This window comes from Eretmochelys imbricata, chromosome 26 (genome assembly GCF_965152235.1).
Source record: "Eretmochelys imbricata isolate rEreImb1 chromosome 26, rEreImb1.hap1, whole genome shotgun sequence".
Lineage (NCBI taxonomy): Eukaryota > Metazoa > Chordata > Testudines > Cheloniidae > Eretmochelys > Eretmochelys imbricata.
In genome coordinates this window covers 8,064,309-8,087,056 of record NC_135597.1, presented here as the reverse complement: position 1 = coordinate 8,087,056, position 22,748 = coordinate 8,064,309, and the positions used below count along the sequence as shown (strand labels likewise).

Sequence of the window (22,748 nt, the reverse complement as noted above, 5' to 3'; positions counted from 1 at the left end):
GCGCAGCCTTCTTGTGCCATTAAAGGCCTGGTCCTATTGAAATCCATAGTTTTGCTACAGATGATAATGAGAGCAGAAGAAAGTCCTCAACCCACTGTCACTTGGGAAATATACAAAAAATTACAAAATGAGCCTTGGACATTATAATGCTGTTCTATAACCTACTGCTAGTATTCAGAGTAGCAGCCAGGTTAGTCTGTATCCGCAAAAAGAAAAGGAGTACTTGGGGCACCTTAGAGACTAACAAATTTATTTGAGCATAAGCTTTTGTGAGCTACAGCTCATTTCATCGTAAACACCTCTCCCTTTGAGGCTGATCCACAGCCCACCGAAATCAACGGGAGTCTTTCCATTAACTTCAATGGGCTTTGGATGAAACCACATATGCAGTCTGTATCTGTGGGAAGGACTGATACCACACTTGTTCATATTTACCTTACTGATTCACATGAAAGTCCCCTACCCATTGAGCCAGATTCTGATCTCTTTACAGACGGATCTCAGTGGAGTCACACTGTGTTTATACCAGAGTAAATCAAATCAGAATCTGGCTCATCTCCTATTCTTTGTCTTGTTATCCACCCCAACCCAAATAACTGCAATGTTCATTCATGAAAAAAATACACCAGTTCGCTGAAGACCCACAGCACCATCCATCAGTAATATTCAGCTTCCTCTAAATCGGGACTAGCATTTTAAAACCTTAAGATACTGGAATCTCAGTGAGAGACCACTCATTTTTTCTACCAGTTAAAGGTTCAGTCTTCTCACATTCCAATCAGTGAAGTACACTGGGCTGCATAAATGCTTTTTACACACAGCTACCCAATTCACCAGCTCACATCCAAATGTCATACTTAATATCATCCATCCACTACCGCCGATCTTTCACTTGTCCACCTCTAAGGCTCAGGAACAAGATTTACGTCGGGTGCGTCCTTCGGTCTAAGAGCAGAAAGCTCTTACTCGGATACAAACAGTGCAAACTTGTATGTCAAAAGATAAACAAGGAGCATTTTTAACGGCCTCACTTACGCTGCAGAAAGTTAGTATCCTTGCCCCTGTGATACCTGCACTGATCAGTTTCCATAATAATGGGGAAACGTAGGGTTTTATGTCACCGCTCCTTTTCTTTTCCCTTCAGATTTCATTCAGGGGTGGACTGAATTGTGTGTTGCAAGAATATTCCTGGGGAAGAGAAATACTTCCTATTTCATTTCCACACCTAATCTTAAAGAGGGGGAGGCGTTTCTCATATACCAGTACCAAAAAAAAAAAAAAAAAAAATCCCACCACCACCACCACCAGGAGCTCTTTCTAAGCATTGTTTTCGCTGCACTGGGAAGGAGGATGGAAGATGAAAAGAACCAGCCCCATCTGCTCATCTCATCGGAGCAGCGCCATTACCTCCTGGAGGAACAGCACAAACACTGTCCCCAGCTCCTCACAATCACAGCCCTCTTTGTATGAGCAGAGGGGGGGAAAGCTGCTTCCATCATACCAGAAAACCAACAGAAAAAAACCCTCAGAGCCCAGCCAAATCTGCCCCCTCCTCCCAGCAAGTGGTGGAGAAGCTCTGCCCGGCAGATATTTCTATTCCTGAGCCATATTTTAAAGCCAGACTGTAAAAAAAATCTGTTTTTATGTCTATTTTAAAATCTCCCCCAGACCCTCTCTTCCCTCCCCAATCCTACCTTCTTCCACCCCACCCCGGCTGTCATTCTGCATCTACCATTCACTTCCCCACCCACCCCCATCCGCCCTGTGTATTACGAGCGGCACGGGCTGCCATAAAACATCAAACCGATACATTTTCAACTCCCCCCCCTGCCCCCCCCCCCACTCAGGGCTTCGGAAACCCACGAGCCAGCTCCCTCCGTCTATTCTTCCCACCCGTGCACGCCTAAACCTGCCATCCGTTTGCTCGGACCCATGCTAGGGTCGCAGCATCCCCGAGCTGATGAGCCACAAGACCAGCTCCGGTTCGACTGGCGTCCCACTCCTTGCAACTTCAAGGCAACCATTGTTCGCCCCGCATCCTCTGCATGTTTTCAGGACGTCTAGATAAGGCTTCCAGCGATGCTGCGGCAAAGGAGGGGTTTTTGCAGGAGAGCGTGATCTTATCATCTTCCTGCAAAACCCCTTGCAATCACCTCCCAAGCACACAAAGGGCTTAATCCTCCCCCTCCCTCTTTTCCTTCCTTCCCCATGTCGCTAAACTCACCGTGATCCGTGGAATATTTTTCTTCCCCTGATAAGACATGTCTCTTGGGAAACAACCCCCAAAACAAAAACCGGGAGGGGTTTGTTTATTGATTTTTTTTTTCCTTCTTGCAAACGCTTTATTGAAATTTAAAAATATGTAGATAGATATAAAATAAAATCAATTGCAATCAAAAGGAAGTGGGGCGGGGGTGGGGGGGGACGCTGGGGTCTGCAAGGGGAGGAAAAGAAGCTTGCCCGGCGCTTTGCAAATCGCAGGAACGGGGACCAACAGCAGCCCCGGCGCGTCTCCCTGTCTTTGCCCCGCTCCAAGCCCAGCCCCAGAATTAGACCGAAGGAGCCAGCGGGGGGAAAAATCCCCGTTGCAATCAAAGCCCGAGCACAAGGAGGCAGCGCGAGCGCATGCGCGCTCAGCCACTCCCTTTTCCTCTGCCGAGCGCGGGGGAGAGGATGGGGGTGGGGGGGGAAGCACCCGGCTCTGGCCTGGATTGGCTGGCAGCCGCCGGGATATGCAAACGAGCCCCGGCCGCTGTGCAATGGGAGGGGAGAAGAGCGGTAACATGCAAAGTGGCGCAATGGAGGAGCCGCCCTCCCCTCCCCGCGACAACCCAACCCCCGGGGCGGGCTCGAGCTGGGAGCTCGCGGCGCGGCGGTGCACGGCCCGGCTGCTGCCCCGGCTCCAGAGCCCATGGGGAGCAGGCGGGGCGGGGCGAGGCGGGGGGGCAGCGTTGCATTGCAGCTTGCTGGATGCTGCAGCGCCCTCCTGGGCTTTGCGCCCGGGCTCCCAAAGCCCCAGCCCACGCTGCCGGTGCAATGCCCCAGCTGGCAGACGTGGGGCCAAGCAAAGCCCCCTGCACGGGGCCAGAGCTCCGCCGCCGCCCACGCCCTTTACCACCAGCCACAGCGCAGGGGGATGGGGGGGGGGTTGTTCCCCCCCTCGCCGCCCTTTCCGCTGGCGTGGCTGGAAGATGCTGCTGCGGAAGCTTGCACGGTGGGCGGCTGCTGGGTGAGATCAGCAGCAGGTTTGCAAGGGAATTGGGGGAGGGGGAGTTGCTTTTTTTTTTTTTAAAGGGAAAGGAGAGAACCGCATAACCCTTGGCGAAAGAAAGCATTGCCCAGCAGAACAGGGAGCTGGCTTCTAACCGAGTCCTGGCCTGATGCTCGGGGATGCTGAGCACCCGCAGCTCGCCGTGGGATGCTCGGTGACTCTGAATTTCAGATCGTTATTTTGAAAGGAATATGCATGTGGATGCCACTGTTTTATCTCACACATACACACAGACCCTCCCCGCTGCCGCGCCAGTAAATCCAATAGGAAAATTCTTCCTGGAGAGCGGGCGCAGCAGGAAATACGGCACTTTCCCTCTTTGTCCATCTTGGCCCTTCCACCTTCCTTGGCGCTATGAAGGAGGTGCTGTTTGAGACTCAACAATAGCAACAGGGCTGAGGAGAGGGGGCTAAAGGAGGGACAATTATACCTGCAGCCTGAGCTCAGGGCTCCCCCCGAAAGATCTGTGAGCTGGGTGAAAGGGGAAGGGCTCCAGCAAACTTTTAAGTACCCTGCCCCCAAAATTCTTAACAGGCCTGCATAGCAACCCACTGCAAGGCAGGGTTCTGCTTTGACCAGGCCTTCCCCTTTTCGATTGGGAACAACACCTACATCATCTGATGGCCTTTTCCACCCTTCCCAAAAAATACACAAGTAGCTAAGGGGCATCCACGTTCTGCATCTTTGGCTCCCTGCAAGTCTTCAAGAAGCAGGGGTTACGCTAAGCGCCATTGGTCCATCCAGGTCACATTCATTATTAGAGCATTGCCAACCCCACGGGTTCAACTATTGGGAATCAGACCTCAAAAATCATGAGATTAGTTTAACAATCATGAGCTTTTATAAACCAATAACTCCACCCTCGTTCTATTTCTTTGCTTCCGCTTTCTGAGCCTTAAGACCATGCTCGGGTCATGTTTTCCATTTTTTCTCTTTGCCTAGGAACTGGAAACTTACTTTTAAAAAAAAAAGAAGAAAAAGCTGAGATTCTCGCATAAACATCAGACTCCAAGAGTTAGCGTGCTAGGGAAAACAATAACGAGCACGTGCTGGTGACACTTGTTAGGCACTGTACAAGACACAAAGGAAACATCCGATCCCTGGCCCCAGCATCTTACTCTCTCAAGCCATTGGAATCACCATTCCGTAGCATATCAGTGGCCTATCTAACCCAATACCCCATCACTGTCAGGGACAGCTGCTTGAGAGGATGAGACAAGAGACATTTTTCATGGACAGAGGACACAAATCCATCCCTGTTTGCAGGTCTGTATGGGCCAGGTAATGACGAACTAAGGATATTATTTAAACTCCTCAGTGACAAGCGAATTATACCTGTTAAATACAGTACAAACAATAAAAGCCCGATGGGTCTGAACCTGCAAGTCTTGTTACTCACACAAGTAACCCATTTGGGGCAGGGGGAAATTGCAGAAAAATTCCAGGGGGAGAGAGCAAAGTTGAGCTAGCATATGGACCATTGAGGTTATTATATTCTATCCTGCAAAGCTGGGGAGAGGGCCCAAAAAGTACAGTAAAAGACATAATGCAGCATATAGATCTGTGAAAAGTCCAGGGCGAAAACCCCAAGTTGGGGGGGCAACTGCCCCATAGCAAATGACACCTCTGATTTGGGGGCTAATTCCATGAGTAGGGGGTTGCAGGAATCAGGCCCTTTGGATCACAAGATCCTTCCATATAAAACATACAATGTACGAATGTAAGAGATTAAAAATTGCTTTAGTGTACCACTGCAGTGCATCTTTTTAAAGGGAACACCTGTTCCAAGAGATCCACACCAAGATCTCTCTTTTACATTAGGCTACAAGGTTGCAGGGAGAAGGTAGAGTGGAGAGAGAAAGAGACAGCTTTTCCTGGGTATACCAGGAAGCCTTACACTGGTTAATGCTCCAATCCACTAATACCTGACCAGTAACAAATGAGAACGCAGCTCGTTATCACATGATTAACTTGTTACTGCGCTGTTGAATATTTTGTTAACAATTTGAACAGAAAACACTAAATGTATCAACTTGCCCCTCCCTGGTCTGCTGCACTGGGGGAAGTTTTGATATCTCAGCACATTTTTACTGGAGACCTGGAAGTAAAATGCTGGCATCAGCAAGCCAGGAAGCTGTAAAGAAGCAGAAGTATGTCATTAGTGGCAAAGTCACATGCACAGTCTATCATACCTTGTCCAAATTAGTAGCCTGGTTTTATTATTTATTAAATTCCAAAGCACTCAGCCAGGTACAGGACACAATGTGTATAAAGCGCAGATCGGATCATTCCCAAAATTCAAGAGCTTTTGGATTTGAGATTCCTGTTTCAAGTCCTACATAAATTATTACTATGATAGCAAGGCCTAGAGGCTCCATCTGAGGTGAGGACCCTATTGTGCTAAGCAAGACCTAGTCTCTCTCCCCAAAGAGACAAAAGGTGGGAGAGGAAGCGGAAGCACAGAGGTGAGGTGTGATGCCAGCATCGTACAGTAGGTCAGTGGCACAGCCAAAATATGAATTCAGGCTAGTGCCCTACCTACTAGACCACACTATCTCTCTAATAAAGAAACCCATAATGCTAGTTTTCATTGGCACTTCTATTGCCGATATCATGGAGATGTTCAGAGATTCTTTCCCATCACCATATTATAAGAACCGTTATCGTACAGAACAACACAGATGAAGAAATTAGATAGCTGGTTAATAGGCTGATCCCAAACACAAGATCTGAACAGCACAAAAGACACCTAGATTCTCATCCACTCCCAGATCACAACCCCATCTCTAACCCTTATGGGCAAGGTCGAGAGGGCAGCCCCTCAGCTGGTGTAGCCCCATTACACCAGCTGAGGGTCTTGCCCAAGATTTTTCCTTCTGGGAAGTTAAAAGACTTCAGAAGATAAATGATTTTAAAAAACAATTATTAAACTTCCTTGAAGTAGTAACTTAGAAAAGAAAACGTAGCTTATGAACTGACAGCCCATGCCTTTCTTCACATTGACCATCTTAAAAACGATGCACCCTTGTTCTTAATGGCTCATGTTAATTAGAAACCAGTATTCTCCGAAAGATGTTTTGTATTGGAGTCTATTTTGTTTGTTTACAGGCCTTGGTTTTGCCTAAATCCACACGCTTTAAATTCAGACCAATAAATCCCAATGAAAAGTTAACTGCGGTCGTGAGTTACTAGGTTACAATGAATGGACTGGATAAAAAATTTGTGACGTCCTAGTGGCTTGCGGCATAGCCCTGTTGCGATACAACAATGCTATTACCAAAAAATAAATCCTGCCCATGCACTGTGGAAAGGGAAGGAATGCATCCAGCTCTGGAAGATTTAGACAGCTGAGGAATTCAGTCCATTGATTCCTTTTGTACTCCAGAGGTGTGGCTCTGCCTGCAGCAGGCTGGGAAACTTAAAATTAGAAGACACCGTAATGAACAAGCACTTTGCCAGATCCTTCTTGCCAAATGCTAAGCAGAGGGGAACTGCCAGTCAGCCCAAACCCTAAATGCCACCTTCCCGACAGCAGACAAAGGAGTGGGATGCTTAAGGTCATTGATATCACTCAAAGTCCTGGAAATTGCTGAGTGAGGGATGATGGAAGAATGTTAGTATCCCAGACCTATCTTTGCCAATGTGGCTCAATGCATCCCTCATTAAGGGTGGAATTACCCAATGCACAGAGCCTAGGCACCAATTAAATCCCAAATTAAAGAGTAAATCTTCTGCCTCTGCACCCAGGCTCGTGATAGGAGGAAGGATTCTTCCCCAAGATTGGGAATAGCTGCACTGCTGTTACATGGGAGCTATTCCTGTCCAATAGCTGAAATAGCCTCTGCAGGGCCCTATGCAAGCCCTCTTCTCCCCTCCTCACCACTCTCAGTGTGGTGGGGGATGGGAGAATAAACGCAGAAGCAGATAGTTGTGCCTTGCATGTTCCCAGGCCTGCCCCCATCCACCCACCCACCCCATGCCACACAAGGAGTCACGCCCTGCCGGGGGTTCGTGCCCGTTGACAGCCCCGACTAATCCTGCCCACCCTTTGCTCAGCACAATCACAGTGGTTTATTGGCCACTGGACCTGCCATGGCTGCAGTCAGGTTTTGCCTCTACAAGGCTTAAAATGGTGCATAAGGGCTTGTGCAGGTCCTTTGCACAAGAGTGCATTTCATGTTAAAGGACCACTGTCCAGTAGGTAGGCCAAACCCTACCCGGAGTTGGAGGTGCCCACAATTCTTCATGACTCCTTCCGGTCCATGGCATGGGTTCGTACATCTTCAAGTTCCAGGCCTTTTCTCTTCAAACTTCCCTTGACAGAGTTTCCATCCTATCCTCCGTCTTCCATGTCTGATCTTGCTGTCCTCTTCCTCCCCTGCTTTCTCTGCTGGTCGTTCTTCTCCCATTGTTATCACATGTCCCACCCACCTCCAACACGTACTCTCCAGGCTATCAGTGGGCGTGACAAGTTCATCTTCTTCCTAATTTCTTCCATGTGTACTTTGTCTACCCTCTGCTTGCTTACCATTGTCCTCCTCAGTATATCATTTCGACCTCCTGTATCTTCTTTTCTTCCATCTCTGTAAGACTTCCTCTTTCCAAACAATAGAGCAGGCAGGGACAAATACATGCAGCATGCACTTCTTCCTTTCAATTATTTACTTAATTGCCAGACCCACCGTACTCCTGCCACCTTTTTCACTGCCACCCATGCACACTGGGTTCTTCATTTCCATTCCCCAAATCTCTCTGATGGCACTACGTGTTCTTCCCAAGTGCCCAAAATCTTCGGTTTCTGCTTCCCTCCTCAAGCCTCACTCAACAGCTCCTCTTCTGTATCCCCAACTTGCATAACATCAGTCGTCTTCGTGTTTTCCTTCAGACCACCGTCTTCAAACACACATGCCCGCTCTGATACCATCTCAGGTCCTATAGATAGAATTTAATAGAGAATGAGCATCTCTTTCACTTCCAGATCCTCCGCTGGTGTAAATCAGCATAGTTCAATTGACTTCAGCGGAGCTACACCTCTTTATACCAGCTGAGGATATGGCTCAATAGGGGTTTTGGACTATCCTAGCAAATGTAGGAAAGCAGTGTTTCCCAAAGTGTGGTACGCGGACCCCTGGGTTTCAAGGGGTACGCGGCAGAATTTATTTTACTTTATCATCGGGTTTTTTTAGCAGCAGAAAACAATTCACTAAAATTTAATATATGAGAATGATGTACACTTGTACAGTAGAAATACGCACAGGTGTACATTGTAACTAATACGATAGCATGTTCAGTAACATCGGATAGCACAGCAGAGCCGACGCAAACCACGCGTGCGCGTTACCGCGGCTCGGGCAATACACTGGCCTTTGTGGCACGTGCAGAAGGCATGTTGACGGATAAAAGATAAAAGTGAATAACTACTAGTAGTAATCTAAAGATCGTAGCAAGTACATACTTGGTGTGTATTAATATACACAATTTCTCTTTTTGTTAAAACCATTTACAATGGATCGCTGGCTAAAACCAGGAAGTTTGAAACGTACAAAAGAAAATTACGAAGGAAATACGAATGTTAGTGACAATTATGCTGAAAAATGCAGTGATATGGCGACATCAGACAATTGTGATGACAAAATCAGTGAACCATGTGAACCATCTGTAAGTTTATTGAATGCAAAGAAAACAAAAAAAGCCCGCAAATCTGCTGAAGAATATCTTAAACTGCGATTTTCATGGACTGGCGATGAGGTGGAGCCCGCTCCACTATGTGTGATTTGTTACGAGACTCTCACAAATGAAGGTATGAAACCATCCAACCTAAAATACTATTTCGATAGCAAACAAAGAATACGAGGGAAAACCTGTAGAATTCTTCAAAAATAGGCGCAAAGATCTCCAAAAGTCCCAGAAAACAATTCGTAATGTGACGGGAGGTGAAAATATGAAAGCTTTGGCAGCTTCCGATAGTGTGGCGTACTTAATTGCAAAGTCCAGAGCTGCTGAAGTGATTGGCGAGACATTAGTAAAACCTGCAGCCAAAGTAATGGTGCAAGTGATGATTGGAGACAAGGCTAGCAAAGGTATAGATTGTGTCCCCCTCTCAAATAACACGGTTCATCGCAGAATCACAGATATGACCGAAAACATAAAGCTGCAATTATTGTCAAGAGTACAGAAGAGTCACTACTATCCACTGCAAGCGGATGAATCCACTGATATTGTGAAGTTAGCTAATCTTTTGTTGTTTGTCAGATATGAGCTGAATAATGAAGTCCACGATGATATTTTGTTCTGCCAACCTATGCCAATACATACAACTGGAGAAGCTATTTTTAAAGCTATTGATGACTTTATCAAAAACAATGACTTGGATTGGAGTCGTTGTGTTGGAATAAGCACAGATGGCCCCAAAGCCATGACTGGTTCGAAGAAAGGAGCTGTTGCACGTATTCAAGCTGTTGCACCAGAAGCAAAATCGACTCATTGTTGCATTCACAGGGAAGCACTCGCCATCCAGAACATGGAGGCAGATCTAAAGCAAGTACTGAGAGGAGCAATGATTACACACAACTCCTATTTCACACTGAAGTGCGTTGGCTTTCACGTGGAAAAGTTCTGAATCGCCTGTTTGAGCTGCGAGAAGAACTGCAAGTTTTTTTACGTGAAACCTTTAACCTGCAAGACTGTATACACAACTGGAGATGGCTCTGCAAACTAGCATATATTGCAGATATCTTTGCTCATTTAAACAACCTCAATCTATCTTTGTTGCAAGGGAAACTCATCTCCATATTCCATGTTCAAGACAAAGTGAGCGCCATGGTTGCAAAATTGAAACTGTGGCATAAACGTCTTAGTTGTCGTGAACTGGATTCCTTTCCATCTCTTCATGACTTAGTAATAAACTCAACTAACGAACTTGATAGCGATGTGTTACAAACCATGAAGCAGCATTTGGAAAGCTTGCAGAAAGATCTTTGGAAGTATTTCCCTGAACCAGATGGCACCTTTGAATGGATAAGGAACCCTTTTATCATCAATGTTCAAACATTGCCAAATAACCTCTCTGCTTCAGAAGAACAGCTCTTGGAGCTGGCTTCAGATAGCTTCCTGAAAACGAAATTTGAGCAAAATACACTGACGTCATTTTGGTTGGCTGTTAGCTCTGAATATCCAGCTCTATTGGACAAAGCTGTCAAGAATCTTCTGCCTTTTCCCACCTCGTATTTGTGCGAGATCAGATTCTCTGCACTGTTGGGCATCAAAACAAAAAAAACAAAATTGTCTTATTGATGTGGAGCCCCAGCTTCGTCTTAAGATCACAAACATGGAGCCAGATATCCCCGCGATAGTGTCTGGTCAAAAGCAGTTCCAGCCCTCGCACTGAATAGTTTGGTTTGTACTGAAAATTTTTCAAGACTGAAAGAGTAAGTATTAAAACTAGTGCTTTCTTCACGAACCTAGCCAAACCAGCGTATTTTAATTTCAGAATTATACAAATTCACCATATATATATTATATATATACACACACGCGGGCGCGCGCTGTTCTGCCAGACTGTTGATTCGCTTCTATTATTTTAATTATTTATAGTACAGTTTCTATATGTAATTATTATTTCTATTAAAATTTTTGTTTCAACTGTATGTAATATAATTTTGCATTTATTTCTAACAAACATTTAATACAGAATGAAACAAATTAGGAGTGCGTTATAAAAATGTGGCGACCACCCCCCATCCTCCAAATTATCCTCACCGGAGAAGGGGTATGCCGGTAAGACAAGTGTCTCAAAAGGGGTACACAACAGCTGTAAGTTTGGGAAACACTGTAGTAGAGAATTACATTCCCACTATAAATTACAGGATGGTTCAAGTGAAAATCTATAGAAAGGATCTCTTTCTCTATTTAAGTCTCTAGGATTTTTGAGTAATTGCAGTTGAACCCTGCTGAGTTTCTACAACATCCTGTTGGTTTTATCCCTATTAAATTCTTTACAGGTTTTCCATAAGGACATTTTGTGATGGCATGAGAACAGAAACATATATTTTGAAGTGGAATGAAAGGAGGGATCGGGGTGGGTTTAAACCTTCCCTGGTAGTTCTGGAAACTCCACAACAGCATCAGCTTTAGTATGTGAGAAGCAAGTTAGAAACAGATTGGTTTCACTCAACCAGCTTTATATTTTTTTCCTAGGAAAACAGACATGTTAGATGACAGATAAATGCTAATACGCCACCCCCATTAGCTGCTCCTCCTGTCACCTGAGTCAACGGGAGTCTTTTTATTGCCTTCAGGAGAAGCAGGGTTAGGCCTATAGAGATTTCACTTATTCATAACTCAGGCCCTCATCAGCACGCGTAGATAGCTACACCAGCACAGAGCCCCATTGACTGGCATGCCATGTGCGTACAACATTCCACCCACATGCCATCAAGTGCTGGAAGGGTTAGAGGGGAATTGGTAAATATCTGTAGGGATACATTTGTCCCTCCCAAAAGGTGATGAAAGAAATGTCTACCGTTAATAGCTATAAATTACAAAGGGGAACTTCTGTCACTAGTGGGATGGGGGGTATTTTCTTTTGACCACTAATAAATGTTACAACTTAAGTTAAATGCACACGGGGGTCAAATAAGCTATGATGATGAGGTACAATCTTATGACTATTTTCAGCCTCTACAGACAGACATTCTGAATAAATAGTATCTGAAGTTTTGAGTGGAGGGTTTATTTTCCATTTGCGCAAACAAGTCAATAAAAGCAAATCAAAGTGTTTGTCTCTGGATTAAGTTTTCGTTGTTGCTCTTAATATCTTGAGAAACATAAAGACGGTTCTGACTGAACCATAAGGGCTTACGTAAGGGCTGTTGTCGCCAAGGTTTGAACCTACAACCTCCAGAGTTAAAGCCTGAATGAACTCCCAGAGGTTGAGCTGAAGCACTAAGGCTAGGAGTCAAATTTTCTATGGCTTTCAATGGGAATGAGGGATCTAGCTCCCTTAAACCCCTTCGAAAGTCCCAGCCCCCTGGCTGGAAGCTTTCACAGACATATATGGTCTTTGGATCAGGCATAGAGGGGCATACATAACACACACAGAATGGTTTTTATGCTCATATCCCGAGGACAAATGAAGTTTATCCCAAGCATTTCAGGCCCACAGCTGTACTAAGATAAGCTCCCACACTTTCCTAACTGTTGTTATTATTACTACGACGTACTAATACTTTGTATTAGCTAGTAGGCAAGGGGTAGAAAATAAGACAGAAAATATCACAATGCTACTAACTAAATCCATGGTGCACCCACACCTTGAATGCTGTGTCCAGTTATGATAGCCTCATCTCACAAAAAGAACATAGTGGAACTGGGGAAAGGTTCAGAGAAGGGCAACAAAGATGTTCAAGGGTATGGAATAGCTTCCGTATGAGGAGAGACTGAAAAGATTACGCCGTTCATCTTAGAAAACAGACGATTTAGGGGGGACAGGACAGAGGTCTATAAACTCGTGAAGGGTGTAGAAAAAGTGAATTGAGAAGTATTATTTACCCTTTCACACAATAGAAAAACCACGGGTCACTCAAAGAAATTAATAGGCAGAAGGATTAATACAAATGAGGAAATACTTTCTTCACATAATGTAACCTGTGGAACTCATTTTCATGGGTTGTTGTGATGGCCAAAAGTATAACTTGGTTAAAAAAAAGAACTGCGGAAGTTCATGGGGGATAGGTCCATCAACGGCTACCAGCCAAGATGGCCAGGGATGTAACCCCATGCTTGGGGCAACCCTAAACCTCTGACTGCCAGAAGCTGGGAGGAGAAGACAGGGTAGATCTCTCCAAAATTGCCCTGTTCTGTACACTCTTCCTGGAGCTCTGGTACTGGCCACTGTTGGAGGCATGATACTGGGCTAGATAGACCATTGGTCTGGCCCAGCATGGCAGTTTTTATGTTCATACAGATTGCAGAAGCACCTCAGCGTCCCAGTCAGGGATCATGGCCCCGTTGTGCTAGGCGCTATAAAAAAACATAATAAAAAGATGGTCTCTGCCCCGAAGAGCTCACGATCTAAGCACTCTAAGGTTATCATTTTGGTCATCACTACAACTGAACATAGGCCTTCCAGAGCTCAAGCACATGCCCCTACAGCTTAACCTAAAGAACGAGCTAGGAAATGTAGCAGACTCATGTCATCTGTGAAGATGAACAGTGGGTTCAACTACTCTTATTTCACTGGGGGAAATTCTGACTGCATGACTGAGAAAAAAAAAATCTGGGTAGATCTTGCCACCAAAAAACCATTTGGTATCAATACCATGGAGCTTATCTTTTCTCTCGGATCTTCTGAAGAATGGGAATCTCCTTTGTGCTTGAAAATTGGTTAGTCTCTAAGGTGCCACAAATACTCCTTTTCTTTTTGCGAATACAGACTAACACGGCTGCTACTCTGAAACAGAACAAAGGTTGTTGATTCTGGCTATATTAGGCCCAGATCCTCAAAGGTATTTAGGAGTTGGGCCTTAGATCCTTTCGCAAGTTTGCTCCCAAATGAAGACTCCCTTTAGGGGTTCAAATGAGGGAACCGTTTATGTAGAACAGCCATATTAGCGTTATTCTAGCTGGGATGCAGAGCTTGCTGACAAAATAATGTCTCACCTCTCCAACAACCTAGTGGGTACGGAATCAAATTTAACATACTGCAGATATGACAAAGGATATGAGGAATTAGACACAGCCTTGTCTGCAACAGATTTGGGCCAGACCTGGAAGGCTGCCTTGTAGCTGATAAAACAAGCTAATCATTTAAAACTATGTTCCTATTATTTGTATTTCAGTGGCACTCAAAGCACTTCCCCATTGTGCCCCATCAGCACTGTAAATACACAGGAAGACAAGGAGCATCTGGCCCAAACAGTGGAGCCTCTTTAGTCCAAATGGTATTTGTTGGCACCATATCAAAGACCCTGGTTCTTTTCTGCATCAGAAGGAATGATGAGCGAATTGGTAAATTCATGATAAGCACTTAATAGAAAACTATGCTCTCAGAATGTGTGGCATCCCCCTACCATGTGGATTGGTGTCTTAAAGAGGGATCCAGGAAGCTTGCAGGCTTTTATTTGGTTTTCCAGTAGCCAGACAAATTATTATGATCCATTGGGAGAATATGCAAGTCATTTCTCCGTGTAATTATTTTGCAAGTAGTGATTATCGAATCAAGGCTAGAGAAATTACAGGAATTGTAACAAATTAAACTTGGAACAGCATTTCCAGCTGTTTGGAACAACCTCTATTGTGCTTTGCACAACGGCTACATTAGCATTCCAAAGTCTATGATTGTTTGTGCTCTGTACAATGTCCTGTTAGTCATTATTTGTTGCAGGGATGGGCAAGCATGATCATGAGAGCTTGAGGATTTTGCAACAACCCCAGTTATTTTGCAGGTTTGCAAGACTGTTTCTGGAACCTCTTTTTCCTTGCATGTTAAATCCACTTTAGTCCCTCCGTGTTGATACAGTTTTAAAATAGAATTGCTTTCCCAGTCGGTGTTTATTAACTATTGTTATTCTTGGGCCCCATTCATGCCTCAGGGCCCCATTGTGTTACTTGGTGTACAAACACACAGTATGAGCCAGTCTACGCCCCAAAGAGCTAACAGTCTAAACAGATAAGAGAGAAAAAAGGAGTATTATTTACTCCCATTTTACAGATGGGGAACTCAAGCAACGAAAGATTAAGACAATTGCTTCAGGTCACCCAGGAAGTCTGAAGCAAAGCCACAAAGGGAGAAATAAACAACCTTCATCTTTATTTGGATTAGATTGAACAGAGAGATCACTCGTCTCAATCTAGTGCATTTACCATCCTTCCTACCTATGCTACATACCGGCCTGGCAGGTGCTATGTGTAAGTTATTTAGATTAATGCCCTGATTTTCGGAAGAGCCAAGCACCTCAGAGTCCCACTGTAGTCAATGGGACCCGCAGGTGCAAAGTGACTCTGAAAGCCAGGCCATGTACTTATGTATTTATTTCCCATCCCATTTCTGCTCCTTTACCCTGATCATCACCCCTTGATCCTTTCTCCTCCAGTCGCTCCTAATTAAAATGCAAGCCCGATCGTATTTGAGTGATGCTAATTAGCTGTGTGGCCTTGAGCAAGTCACTTCCGGACTCTGTGGCTCAGTTTTCCCACCTATATAGTGGGGATAACAATACTGACCCTCCTTTGTTAAGCACTTTGAGATCAACAGATAAAAAGCTCAATGTATCAACTCTTCCCAAATCAGGAGTAAAGTAAGGTGAAGTTTTTTTAGCCAAAAGGTTTAGGTGGAAAGTGCAGATTCAGCAACACCAAAACAGTTTGTGAATTTGGGTCAGTTTTGATAAACTGTGTAGAAAAAACCAAAACCCAATTTTGATTTGTTTGGTTTGAAACAACTTTTTGTTTTGAAATTTCCTTCAATTTTATATTTTAAAAAAGTCAAAACCCTTTCAGATGTTTGAAATTGAAATAAAACAGTTTGTTTTAGGTCAAACAAAGCATTTAGTTTGACAAGAAAGGTTTTTGGTTTTAAATTTTCAATTGACTGAAAATTCTGAAGAATTTTGTTTTTGGCTCAATGTGAAACTCTTCCCCCCCCCGTCATTATTTTGGAATTGCTCCATGAGCCAAAAAATACATTATTCGCACACTCTAATCAGGGGCCCACCAAAGCTGCTGAATTCACAGATCCCAAAAGGTGGATGTGCCAAAATAAAGTGATGGTCTAATAACCCCTGCAGCTAGGATAGAAGTTTTGGATAACTAGACATCCGGACTGGAGCATCCAACTGTCCTTCGGTCAGCACTCAATATGCCCGCTGACTTCAATGGGAATAAAAGGACTGCCAAGGTAGATCCTGAGTCTCTGTCTAATGACAGCTTCTTTCATAGAGTGCAAAGGGAAGAAGCCACAAAGGGAGAAATAAATAACCTTCATCTTTATTTGGATTAGAAGCTGACCTCCATTAGTAGCAACATTTTCACCGTAATAGTGCTTTGCTTCATAAAGTGCTTGGATATCTTGGGACAAAGAGCAAACACTGATCACCTACAACCTCTCCCCCCTTCTGAGATAGGGAAGTATTATTATTCCCCTTTATAAAGGAGGAAACTGAGGCACAAAGCGGTCACATGGCCAAGCCAAGGAGGGGCAGCATGGTTCAAGTGAAAGGGGCTCTGGAGTGAGCATCAGGAGACCTCAGCTTTATTCCACCAGTGACTTTGGGCAAGTCACCTCACCTCTCTATTTCCCCTTGCACTCTTTGTCTGTCAGACTGTAAGCTCTTTGGGGCAGGGTGTGTCTCTTACAACGTGTTTAGACAGTGCCTAGCACAATGGGGCCCTAGTCTTGGTTGGGAACTCTAGGCACTAACATAATAATTATTATGACAAAAGGAGTTTAGAATTTGCCTCACAGGAAGACCAGAGTTGCAATGAAACCAGATTCAAGCAGTTGTTAATTTTAATTAACATTTCCAGTGTGTTAGCATAACCGAGAGCTTTGGTAACAATAAATGGAGCTGCCTGGTATTTTTAGATCTCTCTCTAAGCAGAAAAATCAAGTGAGCAGCACACACAAGATAATCTATATTTTTAATGGCAGTTACATTGTGTTCTAATTGTCTGCTGCCAGTTATTCCATACGACTAATGAATGACTGATAGAAAAACTACGTTTTGTCTGAGAGTGACAGCGCGAGGTGTTGTGGGAGGCAGTGTGTTATAGCGGATAGAGACCTATACTAGCAGTCAAAGTACCAGACATCAAAATCGGGACATCTGGTCACCCTACCTGGCACAATGGGGCCCTGATCTGACAGGACCTCTTGATGCTACTATAATACAAATAATAACTATATAACCACTTTTCTGTACGGAATCATCACACATTGTCAACATATTAGCAACCTCAAAACTTCAAATTGGCCTTTTGGGGGTCAGATCTTTTATTCAAATGCCTGTTCTTTAAAGGACTGGAGCCAGTGGTGGAGAAATTCAAAATCCAACTGTGAAGTTAAATCAGAAGCCCTGATTTTTGATGGACGCAGATGACTGTACATAGGCCTGGGTTTAAAATGATCGTTAATAGTAACGATACCATGCACTTTATAGCACCTTCCATCTGAGGACCTCAAAGCGCTTGACATAGCAAGTTTAATAATTAAACACCTTAAATTTTAAAAAATTCTCAACATTTTCTTTTTTCTTAATCTCATTTACTTTGCATGGTTTTTGTTTGCTTCTACTCCTTGCACTTCACTCCACTTGGGCAGTGAAATTAAATTCATGATTTCACTCTTTGGGCTTCACCTTGCCGTCTTTATTCCAGCAAATCACTGGGACTTTTTACCTGAGTCGGGCTGCTGTTATTACGATGGTACTTTGTAGAGGCCCCTACCAAGATCGGGGCCCCATTGTGCTAGGTGTTGTACTAGCAGATGCTCAGACATATTGGATACATCTACACCGCAGCAGGGCTGTGAATGGCAGCTTGTGTAGACCTATCTGAGCGAGCTGTACTCCCGCTAAAAATTAAAATGAGGACACCGTGGCCCAGGCTTCCGTGTGGGATGCACAAGCCTGCTGACCCGCCTGGGTACATACTTGTTCGTACAGCTGGCGTTGGAGCCTTGTAGGGTGACCAGATGTCCCAGTTTTATAGGGACAGTCCCAATATTCAGGGCTTTTTCCTTACATAGGCGCCTATTACCCCCCACCCCCTGTCCCGATTTTTCACGTCTGCCATCTGGTCACCCTCGAGCCTTGTACCACAGCATCCTCCCTGCTATTTTTAGCAAACTAACTCAAGCACAACAACGTGAACGACAAATCCCACCCCTGGCTGCCATGTTGCCGTACCCAGAGCGTGAGTCATTCTCTGCCCAAAAGTTAACAAACTAAGAAGACAAAGAATGGGAGGGGAAACAGAAAAGTGAAGTAACTTCCCCAGGGCCATACAGCAAGTCAGTGGCAGAGCTTGGCACAGAAACCAGATCTCCCACAGTCTGCCCTGTTGATTGGGCTACACTGCCTCTAAAGACCTAACTGTGAAATGTTTTGTAAAGTATGATGGAAACTCTTCCTGATGTCTCTAGGGATCATTTTAAGCCAGGAAGCATGGAGCACCATGTCCAGAAGATACTACTGCGTTAGATCCCTGTGGAATACCATAGACCACCAGCGAGACATAGAGAGATTTCATTATTCTGCAGAACTACACATGCCATTTAATGGAGGACAATTAAATTCCTTTTTCATCCTCTGGATAGTTAAGAGTACAGAAAAATACCAGATGTACTGGTCCTAGTTGCCTCGCTAACAATGGAGGCTGAGAATAAGGCAGGGTCATTGTACACACCGGAAGAAATGATGACTGTGCTTTAACATATTTTGGATCAGATCTTTGGCTAATGTAACTGGGCAGAGCTCCACTAATTCCAACAGAGCCATCACCCACGTATACCACCTGGTGATATGGCCCTTGGATTTCTAGACCAAAGTACCAACCATCAAAAATAGATGGGTTCTTAAGAATATTGCTTGTGGCCATAATAATTCTCAAGTCTCCAAGCTAAAGCTAGTTGAGTGTTAGGACATCTAGGCTTTTGTTAGATAATCTACATTTTTCATAACTTCGGGGACCCATGAATGAATTTATTATTGTTTTATAGGTTGCACATTATCATTATCTATACAGAAATGTAGACAGGCTGTTCTTGGCTAGGTTAGACACGATTAGCAGTGTGCTAATAAAACTACGTTGTGCAACTGAGGTGTGAAAGTAAATAGCCAAATTCAGACCCCGGGTATTAAACGCAAATCCACTGAAGCCAATGGGCTTTTAGCCTTTTAACACAAGTCTGAATTTTGTCTCCTGGCTTGAAGTGCTTTCTTTCCCCTTTCTTATATAAATATATTGAGCCTGATCCTCAATAAGGAGCTACAGCCAGGTTATATCCGTTGAGGACCTAGCACTTCAATTCAATACAATACACAGATGCAGTCACCTGGGAAACCATAAAAGCTACAGCATTCCTGCTAATGAGGACCAATCTCTCTTACTTCATTTGCCACAGAAGACTTCACACCACCATTAGAAAAAAAAAAAAAAAAAAAACACCATATTGGTGCCAGCATTATGCACAGCTAATGGGACACAATTCAAAGATTCTAGTGGATCATGCCATTATTTTGTGCTGTCTTAATTAAAGGTAGAATGAAAATGTGACTATCAAACTGATAAAATGCTAGAGCTGTAGCTCACGAAAGCTTATGCTCAAACACATTGGTTAGTCTCTAAGGTGCCACAAGTCCTCCTTTTCTTTTTGCGAATACAGACTAACACGGCTGCTGTTCTGAAACAGTTCATATTCTGTTACAATTCCTGATTTTTCCTCCAAATAATCTCATATTTACTGTTTTCGAGTATTATTTGAAAGAGATTCTTTTTTTCCCCACCAGACAAAAACTGCACCTTTTTATTATTATTCAGAACACATGTCCAGTCCTCTACTAGTAGCATTCCAAGTTATCACGAGTTATGGTTTGTACGCAAGATGCCACATAAAATTAAGTCTTGAATCGCAAAACTTCCTTGAACCCTAAACCTGCAAACATTGATGCAGATGAGTAATTGTATTCCTGAGATTAATCTCACTTAGTTAACTGAACTACTTAATTGAATCAAGTCATTCACAGGCATCAATGTTGGCAAAATCAAGCCTTGGGTTTTTGCAGTAGCAGATGGATATGGGGTCTGATTTTCAGAGGTGCTGAGTACCCAAAGTTCGCATTCGATTTATCAGTGCTGAAGGTCAAGCCCAAATGGACAATCTCACCCATGTTTTTTTGCCTCGAATATACCATCCACGCCATTGGTGAATCAGCATCTGGGTACCAGCTGTTCAGATGAATTCTTAAGAGACTGGAATTGTTTCATAAGCACCTTTGGGGTGTGGACATGGGGGAATACTTGGAAGAACTCTTTCCTACTTTGCTACTAGAAGTTTGTCAGATTCCTGATCGACTCTTCATTCACCTGGACTCTTCAAAGCTTGTGTTTGTCAGAGGAGAGCACAGAGTGACAATATTTCTTGGCTTAAATCTAAATAAAGCTTGTTTGAGTTGATTTCCTTTAATTTACCTGGGAACAAAAGTATATGTGATCAGCCAAAGCTATGGCTTTGAATTATTTTGTTGTTAAGGGACAAAGAGGTCCTTAATTATACATGGATTGACACATTAGCAGAGAACTGGGACTAAAGGTCAAGACCAGGATTTTCAAAGAAGTCTATGGGAGATAAAATTATTTAAATGGGATTTGAGTCCCTCTTTGACAATCCAAGCCCAGATTCCTTCAGTCCTATGCAAGATTTTACTCAGGCAAAATGCCCATTTCAGTCAACTGGCCAATCCCTAAAATTCTTCCTCAGCCAAAATTCCCACGAAGAGCATTGCCTGGGTAAAAAATCTGGGCAAGGCCCTCAGAATTGAGCCCCAGGGGAGTTTTACCTTCAGTAAATCGGCAGGGATTTGGCCATCAGATTTTGCTGCCCAGTCTTTTGCTGACAATTGCATTTTATCTTGTGGTGAGCTGCATTCATCAGATGGGTGGGGCGCTGTGCTAGAGGGGTGCTGTTCAGAAACAAAGTCAGCTTCCATCAGCAGATGGAAAGGAAAGTGTGTGTGTGTGCGCGCGGGGGGGGGGGGGGGGGGGGAACGGTCCTCTCCCTAATTCTGCCAATCTCCCCCTCCTGCAGAAGAATGCAGGGACATTTAAAGTCTGGCGATAAGAGGCTAGGACCAGCTGCTGCCTCGGTGAGCACTGAAACAGGCTGAATGCAATGAGGAGGCATGATGCTGAATGGAAGCCTGATCAGAGATCACCTCCCCCCCCACTCCCCCCCCCAGTTTAACTCGCGGGTGAGTTGCAGATCTCCCTCTCGGACACACCCGGGGCCATCCGCACCCACCTTGTCATTGAGGTTCTGCAGCGCCTCTTTGCCAGCAGCCGCCCTGATCTCCACCTTTCCCCCGAATTCAACAGGTGGCTCCCCTCCCTTCCTGCCCTGCCTGGAAGACAGGGAGTGGGCATCCGAGCCCAGGTGGGCCACGTCCCTCTGCTGGGCCACGATCCTGCTGGCTCCACGTCCCACCGAGAGCGAATCGAAATCGATGGTCTTGTTCTCCAGGGAGCCTTCCACCGGGCAGAACATGCCGCAGAATTTCTGCCGGGGTTTGGGGCTGCCTGAGCCCAGGTTCTTGAAGAAGGCTGGGACCTCCTCTTCCTCACCCTGCCTCCTCTCGGCCATGGCTCCGGGGGGGGCGGGGGGGGTCTCCCTGTTCAAGAAAAACAACAACAAATAGGATCAAGATTTCACACACACACACACACCCCGAGAGAGAGAGAGCAACAGGGCTGCAAGATGTGGATTTCCTGCCCTCATAGAGGGGAGGCTGGCGAGCTCGCTCGGTGCATAGAGATGGAGATGCAATGCAAAGTTGAAGGCAAGGCTGCTGCAATCAGGAGCGAGGAGATTTCAAGTTCCCAGCCGCCCCAGATGATGAGGGGGGCGGGGGGGAAAAAATCCCTCACTCTGCAGCAGAGATTGGGGCCTGATCCGGAAGTGATGTGGGGCTGGCGAATTGGCAAACAGAGCCGAGCTGGGCTGGAGCAACAAAAAAAACCCGGACCGTGTTGCTGTTACAAGTTGCTCTGAGCAGCGACCCTCCCCCCTGCTTGGGGGCGGGGAGGGGGTCGTGTTAGCTGCAAAGGATCTGCCCCCCCCCCTTGCCCTACCCCCTTGCAAATGAAGCGCGGCCTTAGCCTTTTGTTCCTCACTTTCTCCAAAGGCAGCAGCTGGAGGGTGAGCACCGCAGGGGAAGGGGGCGAAATGCTGAATCATATTGGGGGGGGGGGGGTCAGCGGTGACCCGGCTCATGCAGCGTCCCCTGGCGTGGGGGGAGGCGGGTGGAGACAGTCAGAGATGGGGAAGAGAAAGAGACAAGGAAATTTGCCCATTAATCAGGACTTACCTCCGGAATTAGTGACCTTGCAAGACAGGGAAACACCCAGCAGTGCCAGACCCCCACCCCAGATCTCACTCCTAAAAGGGGGGGGGGGCAGAGGGGAGGCACTAAATGGCTGTTGAGATTTAATTTAAATTAAGGTTCAAGGCTAGAGAGCGAGCGCGATAAACCCTCCCCTCCCAGCTCCTCGCAGAGCCCCTGCGTTGGGAGCTTGGAGCGGGGTGGGAGACACCCCAGCCCCGCGGATCAGCTGCTCGCCCCGATAAAAGGGAGTCGCCCAGCCCTGCTCATCTTGGGGGGTTTGCCCAGCGCGGCTTTCCAGGCGCTGTCCCTTCAGCACCAGCCTGCCCTCTGCACGACTCAGAAGAGATGCGGCTGCTATTGTTAGGGGGAGAGGGCGGGGG

General features: G+C 45.3%; 1 protein-coding gene across 4 annotated transcripts in view; it reads right to left on the bottom strand.

The window, feature by feature from the left end:
• Positions 1-21,626, bottom strand: part of DPYSL2 (dihydropyrimidinase like 2) — a 95,183-nt gene extending 73,557 nt beyond the window's left edge. For 2 of the 4 annotated variants that reach the window (XM_077805842.1, XM_077805841.1), the window contains exon 1: positions 21,288-21,626. In XM_077805842.1, the coding sequence (XP_077661968.1) occupies positions 21,288-21,626 (339 nt within the window). Of the gene's footprint in view, positions 1-2,224; positions 2,318-21,287 lie in introns of those variants that run through there. The other 2 variants (XM_077805843.1, XM_077805844.1) reach the window with 2 other exon arrangements.
• Between the last annotated feature and the right edge of the window lie 1,122 nt (positions 21,627-22,748).